Raw genomic sequence first — 15,085 nt, 5'->3', positions numbered from 1 at the left:
CTGGAGCTGGAGTTTACTTGTTGAATGACATTAGTGCAAACATAGTAGTTTTAACTGTCATTATTTCTGCCCGGGAATAACTCACCACAGCCCCTCGACCCTTCAGTCGCATTCTTCCGGACCTCTTCTGACCCTCTGCTTCACCTGGGGAAACAAAAATGCGGGACCGGACGAAAGAACTCGGAAACGTGAGTGCTAAAAAAAAAAAAAAAAAAAAGTAAACGGGGCTAACGTTAGCATTAGCGGTAGCATTAGCATTAGCTGCTAACTTCACTCAGCTGAGTTCACTACTCCCTCCTCCTGAGTCGAGTAACGGTCGTTAACCTCTGCAGTTTCTCCGCGGCAGCTTCGACCGAGAGACCAACACGAAATAACCCGATTAAAATGTCAAAGTTAAAACAGCTTTGTGTGTCTGAGTGTTGAACTTTTAGTGTCAGTTTCCGTTTCTCCTGAGGTGAAGTGAAGCTGCCCAGGCCGGGACAGGGCAGGGCTGCCTGCCTCCTCAAGACAAGACTCAGAAAAACCGGCGTCGTGAACGTCGCATACGTTTTAATGGCTTTTAACGGAAATAACAAAGCGTTCTAAACTGCCTTTGTTTATATATAGTCATAGATTTGATGCGTTTAAGGGCACTGGGATTTTCTGTAAACCAGGTGTGGTGCAGTCAAGGTGGTTTTTAAAGTGGTATAAATCTTCCCAGTTGTGTTTTTATAAGAAGAATGAAGGTCTTATACATCTGAAAAGGTGTTTTGAAATAGTCTCTAAACCCTTTTTTATTAACTTAGTCCAGATTTGATACATTCAGCTGCAATGGGATTTTCTAATCTATACAGTAAACCTGGTGTGGTGCAATCAAGGTGGTTTTAAAGTGATATAAATCTTCCCAGTTGTGTTTTTATAAGAAGAATAAATGTCTTATAAACCTGAAAAGGTGTTTTGAAATAGTCTTTAAACCCTTTTTTATTAACTTTGTCCAGATTTGATACATTCAGCTGCAATGGGATTTTCTATACAGTAAACCTGGTGTGGTGCAATCAAGGTGGTTTTGTATTTTTGAATCTTCCCATTTGTGTTTTTGTAAGAAATTTTTTTTTTTTTATAAAAGCAAAAGGTGATTTAAAATGGTCTTTTAAACCCTCTCTGCTAACACAGTCCAGATTTGATGCATTCACCTGTAATGTGATTTTCTGTAGACCTGATCAGGTGTAGTTAAGGTGCATAAAAAGTGGTAAATATCTTCCCCTTTGTGTTTTTATAAGAAGAATAAATATTTTCCATATCTGAAAAAGGGTTTGAAAACAGTCTTTTTAAAGCCTCTCTGTTAACTTATTCCAGATTTGATGCATTTAAGTGCACTGGGATTTTCTGTAAACCTGTGGTGTGCAGATAGTCAAGGTGTTTTAAAAGTGGTATAAATCTTACCATTTGTGTTTTTATAGGAAGAATAATATCTTATAAATCTGAAAAGGTGTTTTTAACTCCAGCTTTTAATTTGTCCATATTTGGCAAGTCCATGTGTAATGGAGCTTTATGTAGACCTAGTATAATTTGTAGTCTAGGTGTTAAATAAGCTGTGAACAATTTGTGTTTTTGACGAATAATTTATTTTCACACATCTGTTAAAACATCTCTTGTTAATGTTGCCCAAACACACATTCACATTCAAAATAGTGAGTGGTGGGAAACAAAAACAGAAGCTGTGGTTCAGTATTGAAGGTTAAGTTCCCTTAACTTTTCCCTCAACTGCTGGATCAGTTCAGTGTCTTAACAAACCTCTCTGTCTCTGTCTCTGTGTCTTTACTCATGTTTTCTAAAATGTGGCGGCAGAACGCCGAGGCGTCGGACGACGACGACGAGAGCAAAGCTCTGATGATCAGACCTGGAACCTCTTCAGCCAAAGAGGAGAAGGAGAGCGAGGCTTTCTTCAAAAAGGTGAAACATCAACGCTTCTCACTCTGACGTCACGTCGTCTGCTCTCATATTTACACATCACATCACGCTACACACACTCACACATTCAAACGGATAATTTGCAGCAACACTGAGGCTTTAAATAGCAGAACAGTCACACTGATACAATCTTGTCTAAAATGTGTTTTGTCAACTTTTCAGTCTGCTGGTTCTGTTCTGTCATGAACAAGGACCCAGTGTTACTGCAGTAAAACTTTATTTATACAGACAGTAGTCACACAGGGGTCTTACAATCAAAACATACAATAAAATACAGTAAAACTAAGATAAAAAATACAATATATTATGGCTTTGGAGTTGTGCAGTTTCAGTTTCGTCCTCTACACATTTAAAATCTTTGTGTTTTTGTTCTTGATCAGATAAAACAGGCTATTTAAAGAAATTATAATTTAATTTCCACTGCTTTCTATTGTTTTATTGATCAAATGTAAATCCATGACATCACACATCAGCATATCTCCTATTACAGATGATACTGCACTTGTCCTCACACTAAGGAATACTGTTCATGAAAAATATCAGAGGTCAGGAGGAGTTGTTTTAAACAGAATAAACTAAAACATACTTTTGACACAAGCCTGTCTATTAGATTTAATTCTAAACCAGAGATAAATAAATAAACATGACGTTGTCTTTTCTGCTTGTGTAGGCTCGAGAGATTCAGGAGGGGATGCACAGGCTGAGGAAGATGGTGTCCGACCTGGAGAACAAACAGAAAACTGTGCTCGGTGTGGCGCTGCCCGTCGACAGTGAGTGTGTTGGTTTGGATCAGAGTCAGACAATTAACTTGTATTAAACTCTTTTTTTTTCTTTTTTTGATAAACATCTGTAATCTGTAATCTGCTGCCCAGGTATGAAGAAGGAGCTGCAGGACCTTCGAGAGGAGATCAAAACGTTGGCGGGGCAGATCCAGAGGAAACTGAAGAGTGAGTATCAAATCAATAATCAACACCTGGTTTCATTTACTCACAATATGTTATAATCAATGAATTTCTCTTTGCACAGGTATCGAACCCAAGAAGGGCGAAGACGATGGAAAATACATCCCCATCAACGTCCGCATGCAGCGCACACAGGTGGAGCCTCAGCTGTTATAATAGATAGATAGATAGATAGATAGATAGATAGATAGATAGATAGATAGATAGATAGATAGATAGATAGATAGATAGATAGATAGATAGATAGATAGATAGATAGATAGGCAAGGCAGCTGCATTTCATACTGAGAGGCAACTCAATGTGCTTTACATAAAACATATAAACATTTAACAGTAAGAATTAGAAATGGCAAAAAAACAAACACATAAAAACGTACACTTTAAAAAATAAGAGAGAATAAAACCCCAAATAATAAAAATTGGAAACATTAAGCATGCAATAAAAGCAAAAAATATATAATAAAATAAAAACTAGACTTAGAGCATAAAATGATAGATAGATAGATAGATAGATAGATAGATAGATAGATAGATAGATAGATAGATAGATAGATAGATAGATAGATAGGGAAGGCAGCTTTATTTATATAGTGCATTTCATACCGAGAGGCAACTCAATGTGCTTTACATAAAACATACAAACATTTAACAGTAAGAATTGGAAATGGCAAAAAAACACACATAAAAACATAAAAAAAATTTAAAAATGAGAATAAAACCCAAAATAGTAAAAATTGGAAACATTAAACATACAATTAAAAGCAAGAAAATAAGGACAAAAGAGAGAAAAAAATATATAATAAAATAAAAACTAGACTTAAATAGAGCATAAAATGATGGATAGATAGATACATAACATAGATAACATAGATACATAGATAGATAGATATATGCTAAATAAACAGAGAAGGGCCAAAGTAAATAGAGTTTATTCCACAACATCTTAGTTTGCATTGTAACTAACTCTTCTAAATATTTTAACATCTGAACATATTAAATAATTAAGATCTTCCTCCTCTCCCTCTCTCCTCCTCCTGTCCGCAGCACGGCGTCCTGTCCAAGGAGTTTGTGGAGCTGATGGGTCACTGTAACACCATCCAGGCTCAGTACAGAGACCGAAACGTGGAGCGAATACAGAGGCAGCTGAAGATCAGTGAGTCCTCCACACACAGCTGTGATTTATTATTAGTCACCGTGGTGCGTTTGTGGTCTGTGGGGTTTTTTTTGTCTGTTTTTTTTTTTTTATTCTGGGGGAAATCACAATACAAGTGTGACAGATCGTTTCCTGCCCCCAGACGACAGGTTTCACTTCATTCCAACACGTCCGCCATGTGTGTGTTGTTGTGTTTTTTCTTTTTCTTTCGCTCTCACTTTCTGCTGTTCTTAGTTTGAGTCACAGTTTAATCTACAGGAACATTCAATACTGAACTCAGATCAGTTTGGTTCTTTAGCTTTTAGTAGTTCTTCTTACACCCACAGTAGAAGAAAAGTGGAGACCTTGAAGACTTTTTTTTTTTTTTATCGTATTTTTTTGTCAACACAATATAAAAGTGCAGTGTAAAAAAATAAATAAAAAAAAGTGAATGAAAAACTGTTCAATGTTGAAGAGGAAATAACTGGAATATTTCTCAAATATGAGATTTTGCAGGGAGCAGTTTTCTGATGTTTTATTCACATTTTCATCCTTTTATTGGAAGAAATAAATGAGGGATGATAATTAAAATCAGCTTTATATTATTAATAGACTGCACAGTGCACATATTCTTTACAAATATTGCTTTGTATATATTATCTGTGCTCTTTATTCCTTTCATTCACGTCTTTTCTGATTATAATTTGTTCAGTTATAGTGATGAAACAGGATTTAATTGTAGAAGAAAGTTTTTATCTCCATCGTCACTACTTTCCTCCTCTTCTTGTCTGCTCAGCTGGGACCAACGTGACGGACGAGGAGCTGGACACGATGCTGGAGAGCGGCCAGACGGACGTTTTCACTCAGAACGTGAGCTTTTCAAAATAAAAGAAACGGCACCTGACAGCACCATGGTTTACCTCTGCTATTGTTTTGTTTTGCCTTTTTTTTTGATAACACTTTATAATAAGTACACACTATTGAGCATTAGTTAAAGGGATAGTTAAACATTTTGGCAAATTGGCCCATTGCCATAATCCCTATAGTCTTAGCAGTAGGTTCATTACCTTTAATTGTCGGTGCACGATATTTTTAGAGCGGCGGAGCAGAGCCGTGAGCTGCTCAGAGCTACGCTACGGAGGCTCATGGGATTTCTTGGTTTCCCTCATCAAACTCATCAAATACACAATCCAACAACTCCAAAACGCTCTGGTGGACAAGTTGTGACCTGTACATTCACCACGCTATGAGATAATAACACAATGTTACCAGACAGAGTTGTTTTAGAGGTAAATTCATGCAAAACCGCTGATGCATGTTGCCTTCAGGGGCAGTTTTTCAGCAAGCAGTCTCTGAATTTACCTCTAAAACAACTCTGTCTGGTAACGTTACATTATTATGCCAAAATGTTGAACTATCCCTTTAAGTATTAAATACTGAATTCATCATTTATAACACATACATACTCATTAGTATGTAATTTATAAACACAGTTAAAAATGTTTTACTCATCAAGCACTAACTGTGTTTATAAACATACTAGTGGCAATTCATGAGTTATAAATGCGTTATAAATGAAGAGTTCAGTATTTATTAAAGCTTAACTAATGCTTAATAGTGTGTACTTATAAAGTGTTACCCTTTTTTTTCTCTATTTAATTGGGTTTATTTTTTTTTGTTCACGTTGTCTTGTTGGATTATTGTCTGGTTCTGTTGCCTCTGTTGTCATATACGTGTTGTCTGTTAGTCACTCATCTTGCACAATAATAAAAAAAACTAAATCAAAGAACAGTGTGACAGGAAACCACAAGACACAGAAACACACATTTTCATTTGGAGCAGCTGTGTGTGTGTGTGTGTGTGTTTGTGTGTGTTTGTGTACATGATGATGACGTGAAGCCTGATGTGAATGACCTCCTCTGTTGTAGCGTCTCTAGTCGCTCTCTCTCTCTGGACCTCGGCCTCGGTAAGAACCATGTGAAGGACGATCATGTGTCTCCTTTAGTGTGACCGTAGTAGCTGGTAGCGAAGAGGAGGAAGTAGATGAGACCCCGACACCTCGTTGTTGTTGTGACTTTGTTTGTTTGTTTGTTTGTTGGGTGAGTTTTAATAACGACTCTCTGCGCTCTGACAGATCCTGAGCGACGCCAAAGCCACGAAGCAGGCGCTGAACGAGATCGAGTCCCGGCACGACGAGATCCTGAAGCTGGAGCGGAGCATCCGAGACCTGCACGACATGTTCCAGTACCTGGCCATGGAGGTGGAGGCTCAGGTAAACAAGTCTGATGCTGCTGCTGCGTTCAAGACGACTCGGAAGTCGGGGAAAAAACGAGCTCCGAGTTGTCAAAAACGAATTGAACGGCGTCGAACTCGGAAATTACAGGTCTTACAGGAATCTCGGGTATCACTTCAGAGCTCCGACTTTCCGACTCGACGTCACGACAACATCAAAACATGGCGGCCCTCGTCTCAAACTGTTAGGATTTGGAAATTTTAAGTTATTTGTTGAGGTTTTAATGCATATTTTTTGTGTATTATTGCAGTAGCCTATATGAAATAACCCTCCTCTTGTCCTTCTGGGTCAAATTGACCCAATCTGTTCCCTTCCTCCATACTTCCTTCTTTCCTTCCTTCCTTTCTCCCTTCCTTCTTTCCACAATCCTTTTTTCCATTCCTTCCTTTCATCTTTCCCTTCGCCCATCCTTCTGCTTCCTTCCTTGTTTCCACAATCCTTTTTCCCTTCCTTCCTTCGTGCTTCCTGCCTTCCTTCCTTCTTTCTTTCCCTATGAGCCACAATAATGCCAAACTTCCTTCGGGTATCCATGTTTTTCTTTCTCTTCCGAGGTCCTGCAGCGTGAACGCAATGTTGATGTCGGAAGTCGTAAATTTCCAAGTTGGCAGTTGTTTTGAACGCAGCGTGAGTGCTGACGGTGTCGTCCTGTCTTCCTGCAGGGCGAGATGGTCAACCGCATCGAGACCAACATCAACCAGTCGAAGAATTACGTGGAGAAGGCCAAGGAGAACACGGAGAAGGCCGTCACGTTTCAGCAGAAAGCTCGCAAGGTACCGGACCTACCTCTGTATCTACCTCTGTAACACATTTCTGAGCAACTACTCACACACACACACACACATTCATACACTGATGATACAGGGGCAGTTTTGTGGTTTGATTCAGTGTCTGCGATTGAACCACTTCTAGTTAGTGAACGACACAGCTGCTCCATTTCCTGAACTACAGCTGCTCCAAATGTCAGCAGCAGCTCGTTGACCACGTTAACCAGCGTTGAGGCTGATTTAGCATCTTTTAGTCTGTGAATTGATCAGAGCAGGAGTTGAATTTATGTCCGAAAATCCCATGAAAATGTTAGTGACGAGTTATTTTATCTGCAGGAAACACAGTGGAGATGTAGAGCAGCTTCACTTTGTTAAATCTATCTATCTATCTATCTATCTATCTATCTATCTATCTATCTATCTATCTATCTATCTATCTATCTATCTATCTATCTATCTATCTATCTATCTATCTATCTATCTATCTATCTATCTAATAAAATAAACAAACAGCAGATGAGTTTGGTGTGACGTTAGATGTAAAACTTCACAAACTTCATCCATCGTTGCTGTTGGCCATGTTTGTTTTTGTTTTTGACTCCCAGCTGAGCACAGTTATGCTGAAGTCACACTGAATTCAGACGGAGGTTCACATAAAAAATAAATAAATAAACATATAAAAGTGACAAACCAGATTAGAAAAGATCAGATTTGCTGGTTCATACTGAAGCAGGAGACACAAGGAAACAGATTTAATCAAATGTTTTTTTACTTATATTCACGTTGTCTTTCTGTTTTCGTGTGCTAAGCTAACACATCTTTATTTCCTTTCTCTCTCTCTCTCTCTCTGCAGAAGAAGATCTGGATCGCCATCTGTCTGGCCATCCTCATCATCATCCTAGCGGTGTCGTTGGCGACCGCCTTCAGCTAACGGCCGCAGCAGCAGCAGAAGCTTTTAGGTTCAGCAGAAGAAGAAGCACATCATGGGTTCAACAACAAAACAAAACAAAACAAAAAGAGAAAAGAAAATCCCCAGTTTCTTGTAAATACGTCCGCCCTTGTGTGGTTTGGTGGATTTTCTCTGTCGTCATCCCCCCCCAGTCTCTCTCATCGCTCTTTTTATTATTTCATCACACTTTCTGGTCTTCCTCTAACACCTCCTTCCTCCTTCTTTATCTTCTGTTATGTTTTTTCTTTTCTTTTTTTTTTAAAGAAGAGATGTGCTCTCTGCTGTTTTAACCACGACTGGTTGTGAACTGTTACGTCAGCGCCTCCTCCTCCTCCTCCCTCGGTTTAAAGAAAAGAGGAAACGAGCGTCCTTCAGCGGAGGCACGATGCAGTATTGAAACCTGAAACACTGGCGCTGAACTTTACTGTACTCAGGAAAAAAAAAAAAAAGTGCTTTCGCTCTTGTTACGTTTCGGAGGCGTTACAACAAAAACAAAAAAAAAAAGAACAAAATTTTAATTAGTTATGGCTTTTTTTTTTCTCTTTTCTTTTCTTTTATAGGCTAATATAATTGTACATAACCTGTAATGCTGAGAATTAAAGATACAAACTTTATGCAGATGATTTTAAAAACTTGAAAATTGTTTCAAACTTGTAAATACAGATTTTTTTTCCTTTTCTTTTGTTGAATTATCATCCCCCCCTTTTTTTGTTTTTTTTCATTCACGTCTCAGCGCTGCAGCCCCAATTTTTTTTTTATGTGTGCGACCACTTTGTATTTATCTGAACATTGTTGTGTGAGCTGCTACAAGAACTTCTGCAACAACACAAAAATGAAGATGTTTTTCTTTTGTTTTTTTTCCAAACCGGTGCCTTCTGCTTTATGTGGAGCTGAGAATGTGACGTTGTGCACTAACATTTTGTCAAGAAGGGATGGAGTCAGTTTTTATTTTATTTTATTATTGTGTTTCTATTCACGCAGCAGCAGCAGCGGCAACGAGTCCTCGGCTTCACCCAACACTATTCCTCCTCCTCGTTTAGAATGATGTTATTTTTCTTCACTTGTTTGTCACATTTTGGGACGAAGTCGTTTGACATTTTTTTGTTGATTTAGCTGGAAAATCCTGGAAATAAGAAAAGTAGAAGAAGCTGCTTTGCACGACAATGTGACGAATCTGTGAAGATAAATAAAACAAAATAAAAAATAAAACAGTTAAATATACGTATGTCGAAGGACGCTCGAGTCTGAAGCACAGTTTGAATATTCAGCAGCCACTTTGCTACTGTGTAATATTATTATGGCTGTTGAGTTTCATCACACATTTATTTTAATATAGTTTTGTTTTTAAAAATAAAATATTGCCATGTTCTATTAATCTGTGTGTGTTTGTCTTTTAATTCACACTTCACCTTTTTTCTTTAAAGGGATAGTTCACCCAAAATCCAAATTTCACTCATTATCTACTCACCCTCATGTCAACTAAGGGCTGGGAGAAGTTTCAGAGTCCTCCGTGGCTTCTCTGAGTTACAGGGGGTCTCGGCGTAGCAGTGCATGTCCATACAACGGTTGCAAATGGATACCAACTGTCTTCGTAACAAAAAGACACACCAAAAAACATCCAAATACCTCCATGCTGCTCGTATGTAATGTCCGTCTTGTACTGAAGCTCCAACATGAGAAATTGTTCTGAAAAAAATTAAATAAGTCTGTTTTAAGCTTGTTTGTAGCGGAAGCTCCCAGTGTTGCTCTGCCGGAATAGACTTATTTAATTTTTTTCGTAACAATTTCTCATGTCGGGGCTTCAATACAAGACGGACATTACATACGAGCAGCATGGAGGTATTTGGATGTTTTTTGGTGTGTCTTTTTGGACGAAGAAAAGTGAGCACCATTCACAACCATTATATGGACATGCACTGCTACGCCGAGACCCCCTGTAACTCAAGAGAAGGCACGGAGGACTCTGAAACTTCTCCCAGTCCTTAGTCGACATGAGGGTGAGTAGATAGAGTGAAATTTGAATTTTGAGTGAACTATCTCCTTAATGAGGAAGTATTATTTTAGGTCAAGTTCCTGTTTTTTTTTTTAAAAGAAAACCTTCAACACAATGAAAACTGGCAACAAATTTTTGGTCTTTTTATTCAACTGTAATTGTCTTAATCTTTCAAGTAAAATAACGTGGAATTACAAGGGATCAAAAGGAATGCAACAAATGAAAGAGACAAATCAAAAAAAATAAAAATAAGACCATCACCGTGAACTCCCCTGCCTCCCCTCCCCGCCCCGTCCCCCCCCCCCCCCCCTTCAAATATAACCTTTGCTCCAAAAATTGTTTTGACGAGTCCAAAAGTAAATCGACAATTTACAGTCATCTGGAACTGTACCAGTCATTTTTATTCACATATTTTGTCCAAGTAAATTTTTTTTGTTTTGTTTTTCTCTTTTTTTTTTCTTCATTTTTTTTTTTTTTTTTACATGAACAAAGAGCAATGAAGTGACAAAACGTGACAAAAAAAACCAACAAAACAACTCAGGTGAAAAAATAAAACATTAATTTGGTAGCACTGATGCACAGGGTGTTTTCTGGATGTTTTGCAGGGGGGTTGTTTTTTCCATTTTGTTTGTCATTTTTTATTTTATTTTTCGTTTTGTTAGGCAGATTTTTTTTTTTTTGTCCATTTTTTAAATTTATTTTAAATAGAAGCTCAACACCCCGGCTTCAGGTGTTTCACAAGGCAATCTGAGGTTCAAACCCATTTGGCCAAAAGAGGCACTCTTTAATTTCAACAACATTAACTTTTTTTGCCCTTTCGGTATATATATATTTATATTTATATATAAATACATGACGAAGTGGACTGAAACAAAAGCGTTTTCAGGGTTTTGTGACGTCAATTAATTAATACATTTCGGAACTGTAGAAATACATTGTGAAATAACAAGGAACCAATTTATTTTTACTCAAGTTGATGTAAAAAAAAAAGAAAAAAAAGAAAGAGAAAGAAAGGAAAACAAATGACCAGACCACAATGTTCTCAAAAAAGCCGAGGGCCACGTTTTTTATCGGATGTGCAAAATGAGAAATGCAAACAAAAAACAAAACAAAAAACAAAACAAAGGCTGGATTTGGATTAAAAAAAATGAATCCAATGAACAAACAGAACCGACGTGGAAAAGAAAAAAAAAAAAACAGGGGCCCAAGCAAAGACAAGCTCCAGCATAGTGCAGCAAAGATCACATTGACAGATCCGTTTTCTCTTCCTAATACCCTGGAAGAAGAAAAATAATAAAATATGCATAACTTATCGACTGACTACGAAGAAAAAACAATAGTCAGGACATCGGCTGACGAAAACAATTCGCGCACGTGGGACAAAAAAAAAAAAAAAAAACCTCAAAAAACTTTCTAAAACCTCCCAACTTACAATACAACTGGTCACTCGAGAAAGTTTTTTTTTTTTTTCCTTCTCCATGTCACACAAAATGACGTTTTTCATCATCATCATCATCATCGTCGATAGCGGTTTAGCGCCGAGCAAGTGGCGCCGTGTAAATATCCTCCTAACATCTGAGTTGAGTGTTCCAGTCTTTTTAATGGGTTTTACAGTACATTATGTGAACTAACAACGTGCCTTCGCCTCCCGCCGCCGCCGCCGCCGGACGCACAAAATATGGCGCCACGATTTGTATTTTTAATTTTTATGTAATTTTTTTTATTTATTTATTACCCCTCAGTCCCGGCGTCCCTGAGCCTCCTCCCACGCCCGCTCCCGCCCCCGCCGCCGCCGCCGCCGACAGTGGCGCGGCGGCCTGAGCTCCGAGTGGAGAGGGAGAGGGCCCAAGAGGCAGCGAGGTCTCTGACTTGTGCAGCACTCACGTTTCTTCTTGCGTCCGTTTTTTTTTTCCGTTTCTTGCGTCCGTTCTTTCGTTTCGTTGAGTGCGGACAAAGCAGCAACGCCTGAAGGTCGTGACGTGACGTGACGTGACGTGACGTGACGTGCTCTCGTATCGTTATCGAATCGACATCCAACCAACCGGTTTCCCTTTTGGCGCTCCCGTCGTCGTCGTCGCCAAAAAACATCATCGTCGTCGTCATCATGTCTTGTTGTTGTTGTTGTTGTTGTTGTTGTTGTTGCTGCTGCTGTTGCTGTGACGCTGCTGCTGACCGGCGGAGGAGCGCGTGCTGGCGGCCGGCGACCGCGCCTGAACGGCCGCCAACGCCGCGACGCTGCGCAGCACGCGGTCCGGCGTCCCCCCCTCCGTCCCCGAGCCCGTAGCCGTAGCGGCGGCGTTGGCGTCCGGCGGCGGCAGCAGCTTCTGATGATAACGAGAGTGAGACGAGTGACGTCTGCTCTCCCGCCGCCGCTGCCTCTCCTTCCTGTCGCCGCCGCCGCCGCGCTCCTCGCTGCCGGACGAGGCGGCGCGGGATCGTGACTCGCGGTGCGTGTCCGTGTTCTGCGAGCTGATGCTGTTGTGCGTTCGCTGGCTGCTGTTGCTGCTGCTGCGGCTCCGGCTGCTGCGTCCGCCGCCGTCGCCACGGTCGCCGCCGTCCTCGCCCTCGCCGTCGCTGCTCATGCTGCTGCAGGCGCTGTGGCCGCGGGACGACGGCCGCCGCGTCTCCGCTTCAACGCCGCCGCCGCCGCCGCCAACGTCCTTCCCCCTCGACGACCTCCTGCTCCCTCTGTCCGTCGTCTTCTCCTCCGCCGGCTTCGACGACCTCTTGTACTCGCCCTCGAGCGGCGGCACCAGCGAGCCGGGGCACTGGCGGGTGGAGCGCGACGCCGAGCGGCTCGACTGAGTCGGCGGCGTCGACGCTTTGCCGCCGCTTTTGTTGTTGGCGAGCGGCGGCAGCGAGTTGCTCTGAGGAGACGCAGCAACACTTTTGTTTTTCGTCTTTGTCTGGTTCTTGTCCGAAGACGAGGACGACGTCGTCGAGGTGGTAGAGGACGAGGACGAGGAGGAAGAAGCCGGCGGCGGCGGCTGCGGCGGCGTTCCCGTGGACTTTGCCGCCGCTGAGTCTCTACGGGTGGTGTGGCCCGGCGTGTCCACTCGGCCTTTCATGGCGAGGAGTTTGGCGGCGGCGTTGAGAGCCGAGCATCTCTTCCCGAGCACCTCGGGCTCCGGCGGCGGCGGCGGCGGCGGCGGCGGCGGCGGAGGAGCGGCGGTAACTTTACTCTCCGGTTGAGATCCCGCGACAGACTTCCTGGTGATCCTGACGGAAGACGTGTCGCTGCCCGACTCGCCGCCCGTGGACGCGTTGGCGTTGTTCGAGGCGGCGGCGGCGGCTGCGTTTCTGTCGGAGCTGCGAGCCGCCGGCTTCTTCTTCCCCGCCGGTCGCCTGTCGTTGCCTTTCTCCTCCTCCTCCTCCTTCTCCTCCTGGTCCTGAAGGCGCCGTTTGGCCGAGCGAGTCAGCCGGCGCTCCTTCCTGCCGCCACCGTTGTCGTCGCCGTCGTCGTTGTCCGAGTCGGAGGAGGAAGACGGCGATCTGGAGCGCCGCCTCCGAGAAGCGGCGGCGGCTTTGGCGGCGTTACTGACATCCTCCTCCTCCTCTTCCTCCTTCTCTTTCTCCTCCTTCGTCGTCTCTCCACCTTCCTCCTCCTCCTCCTCCTCTTTGTTCTTCTCGTCTCCATCTCCATCGGCGGCGGCGACGGCGGTGACGTCCACCCGCCGCCTCTTCGCCGGATGTCGGTTCTCGTACGTGCGGCGGTGATGCGCGCGGCGGGTGAGCGTCGTGGTGGTGGAGGAGGAGCCGGCGGACGACGACGACGGCGAGGAGGAGCGGGTCGAGTCCTGGCTGCTCTGACGACTGAGCGAGCGTTTCTGGTGTTTGGGAGGAGGTTTCTGATGATCCTCTTCTTCGGGCGCCGTTTCCTCCGCCGCCGTCTGCTGCCGAACTCCTTCTTCTTCTCCTCTCTGAGTGGCGGCGGCGGCGGTAGCGGGCGGCGTTGTCTTTGCTTCTCCACCTGCGTCGTCTTTACTCGACTCCGACTCTTTGACTTTGGCCTCAGATGAACTCTCCACCTTTCTCCTTTTAGGCTGAGACTTACAGATCTCCTCCTCCTCCTCTTTATCCTCCTTCTTCTCCTCCTTTTCCTTCATCTCCGACTCTTTCTGTTTCGTGTCCGGAGCAGGAGCAGGAGAAGAAGAAGAAGAAGAAGGAGCAGGTGGCGTTGGCGTTGGCGGCGGCGGCGTTTCCATTTCCGTCTCCGTCTGGTCGGTTGTAGACACAGAGATCTGTTGGGTGGCGGTGGACTCAGGAGGAGCAGCCGAGGAGGATGAGGAAGAAGCGGCGACTGTAACCGACTTCTCTGGGGCTGATGATGTCGTCGTCGTCGTGGTGACGGTTTGTGGCGCATCGGTGGCGACGACGGCGACGGCAGGGGCGGTCGTCGTCGTCGTCGTCTTTTCTGCAGAAGAGGAAGAAGCAGAAGAAGGAGAAGGAGAAGGAGAAGGAGGAGGAGGAGGAGAAGAAGCGAGGACTTTGGGGGATGGAGCCGCCGCTGCTGCTGTGACTTCTTCTGTTGGCGGTGGTGAAGTCACTGCATCCTCCTTTGTTGCCGTGGTGACAGATGTTGTGGATGTGGAGGATGTTGTCGTCGTTGGCGATGCGGAGCACAACGGCTCTGCTGCTGTTGTTGTTGTTGCGGCGACTTTTTCTGGCGCCGGTTTGTCCGAGACCTTTGTGGTGGAGGAAGTGGTGACGTGAGACTTCGTACTGGCGGCAGATGTGACGGCGGCGGTTGTCGTCGTCGTCGTCGTCGTTGTCGGCGGCGGTGGTGAAGAAGCAGATGTGGGCGTGGCTTTGTCGGCGGCTGGCGTTGAACCTGTTGAGTCTGATGGCGTTGGTTCGACCGGTTTCATCGGAGCCATTGCTGCTGTTGTTGTTGATGATGATGTTGGCGCCGTTGTCGTCGTTGTCGTCGTGGAGCTCGATGAACTCGTCTGTTCTGTTTTTCCTGCAGCCGTCGAGTTGGATGCAGAAGCTTTTGTTGTTGTTGTTGTTGTTGTTGTAGCTGTCGTCACGGCAGCAGGGGA

General features: G+C 43.4%; 2 protein-coding genes across 2 annotated transcripts in view; one reads left to right on the top strand and one right to left on the bottom strand.

The window, feature by feature from the left end:
- Positions 1-9,425, top strand: stx4 (syntaxin 4). The gene is made up of 10 exons (XM_085762530.1): positions 1-188; positions 1,828-1,932; positions 2,621-2,720; positions 2,823-2,897; positions 2,977-3,047; positions 3,957-4,065; positions 4,841-4,914; positions 6,179-6,316; positions 6,997-7,107; positions 7,955-9,425. Exons 1-10 carry the CDS (start codon positions 159-161, stop codon positions 8,030-8,032), a joined length of 891 nt encoding a protein of 296 aa, XP_085618656.1. The 5' UTR covers positions 1-158; the 3' UTR covers positions 8,033-9,425.
- A 1,285-nt stretch (positions 9,426-10,710) lies between these two features.
- The window catches only part of srcap (Snf2-related CREBBP activator protein), a 50,550-nt gene continuing 46,175 nt past the window's right edge, over positions 10,711-15,085 (bottom strand). Inside the window, exons 35-36 of the mRNA XM_085762193.1 lie at positions 14,531-15,063; positions 10,711-14,457 (exon numbers count right to left, since the gene is read on the bottom strand). Coding sequence (XP_085618319.1) covers positions 12,146-14,457; positions 14,531-15,063 — 2,845 coding nt within the window. The 3' untranslated portion in view covers positions 10,711-12,145. The remainder of the gene's footprint in view (positions 14,458-14,530; positions 15,064-15,085) is intronic.

The sequence above is a fragment of the Trachurus japonicus genome, chromosome 19 (genome assembly GCF_045865225.1).
Source record: "Trachurus japonicus isolate A0001 chromosome 19, Traja_1.0".
NCBI lineage: Eukaryota > Metazoa > Chordata > Actinopteri > Carangiformes > Carangidae > Trachurus > Trachurus japonicus.
Note: the sequence above shows the minus strand (reverse complement) of the source record. Positions and strands in the feature narration are given on the sequence as shown.

Excerpts from the sequence above, each read along its gene's own strand:
- stx4 (XM_085762530.1), top strand. The coding sequence starts at position 159 with ATGCGGGACCGGACGAAAGAACTCGGAAAC. Across the intron at positions 2,721-2,822 it reads TGTGGCGCTGCCCGTCGACA|GTATGAAGAAGGAGCTGCAG; the intron begins GTGAGTGTGTTG and ends TCTGCTGCCCAG. Across the intron at positions 4,066-4,840 it reads ACAGAGGCAGCTGAAGATCA|CTGGGACCAACGTGACGGAC; the intron begins GTGAGTCCTCCA and ends TTGTCTGCTCAG.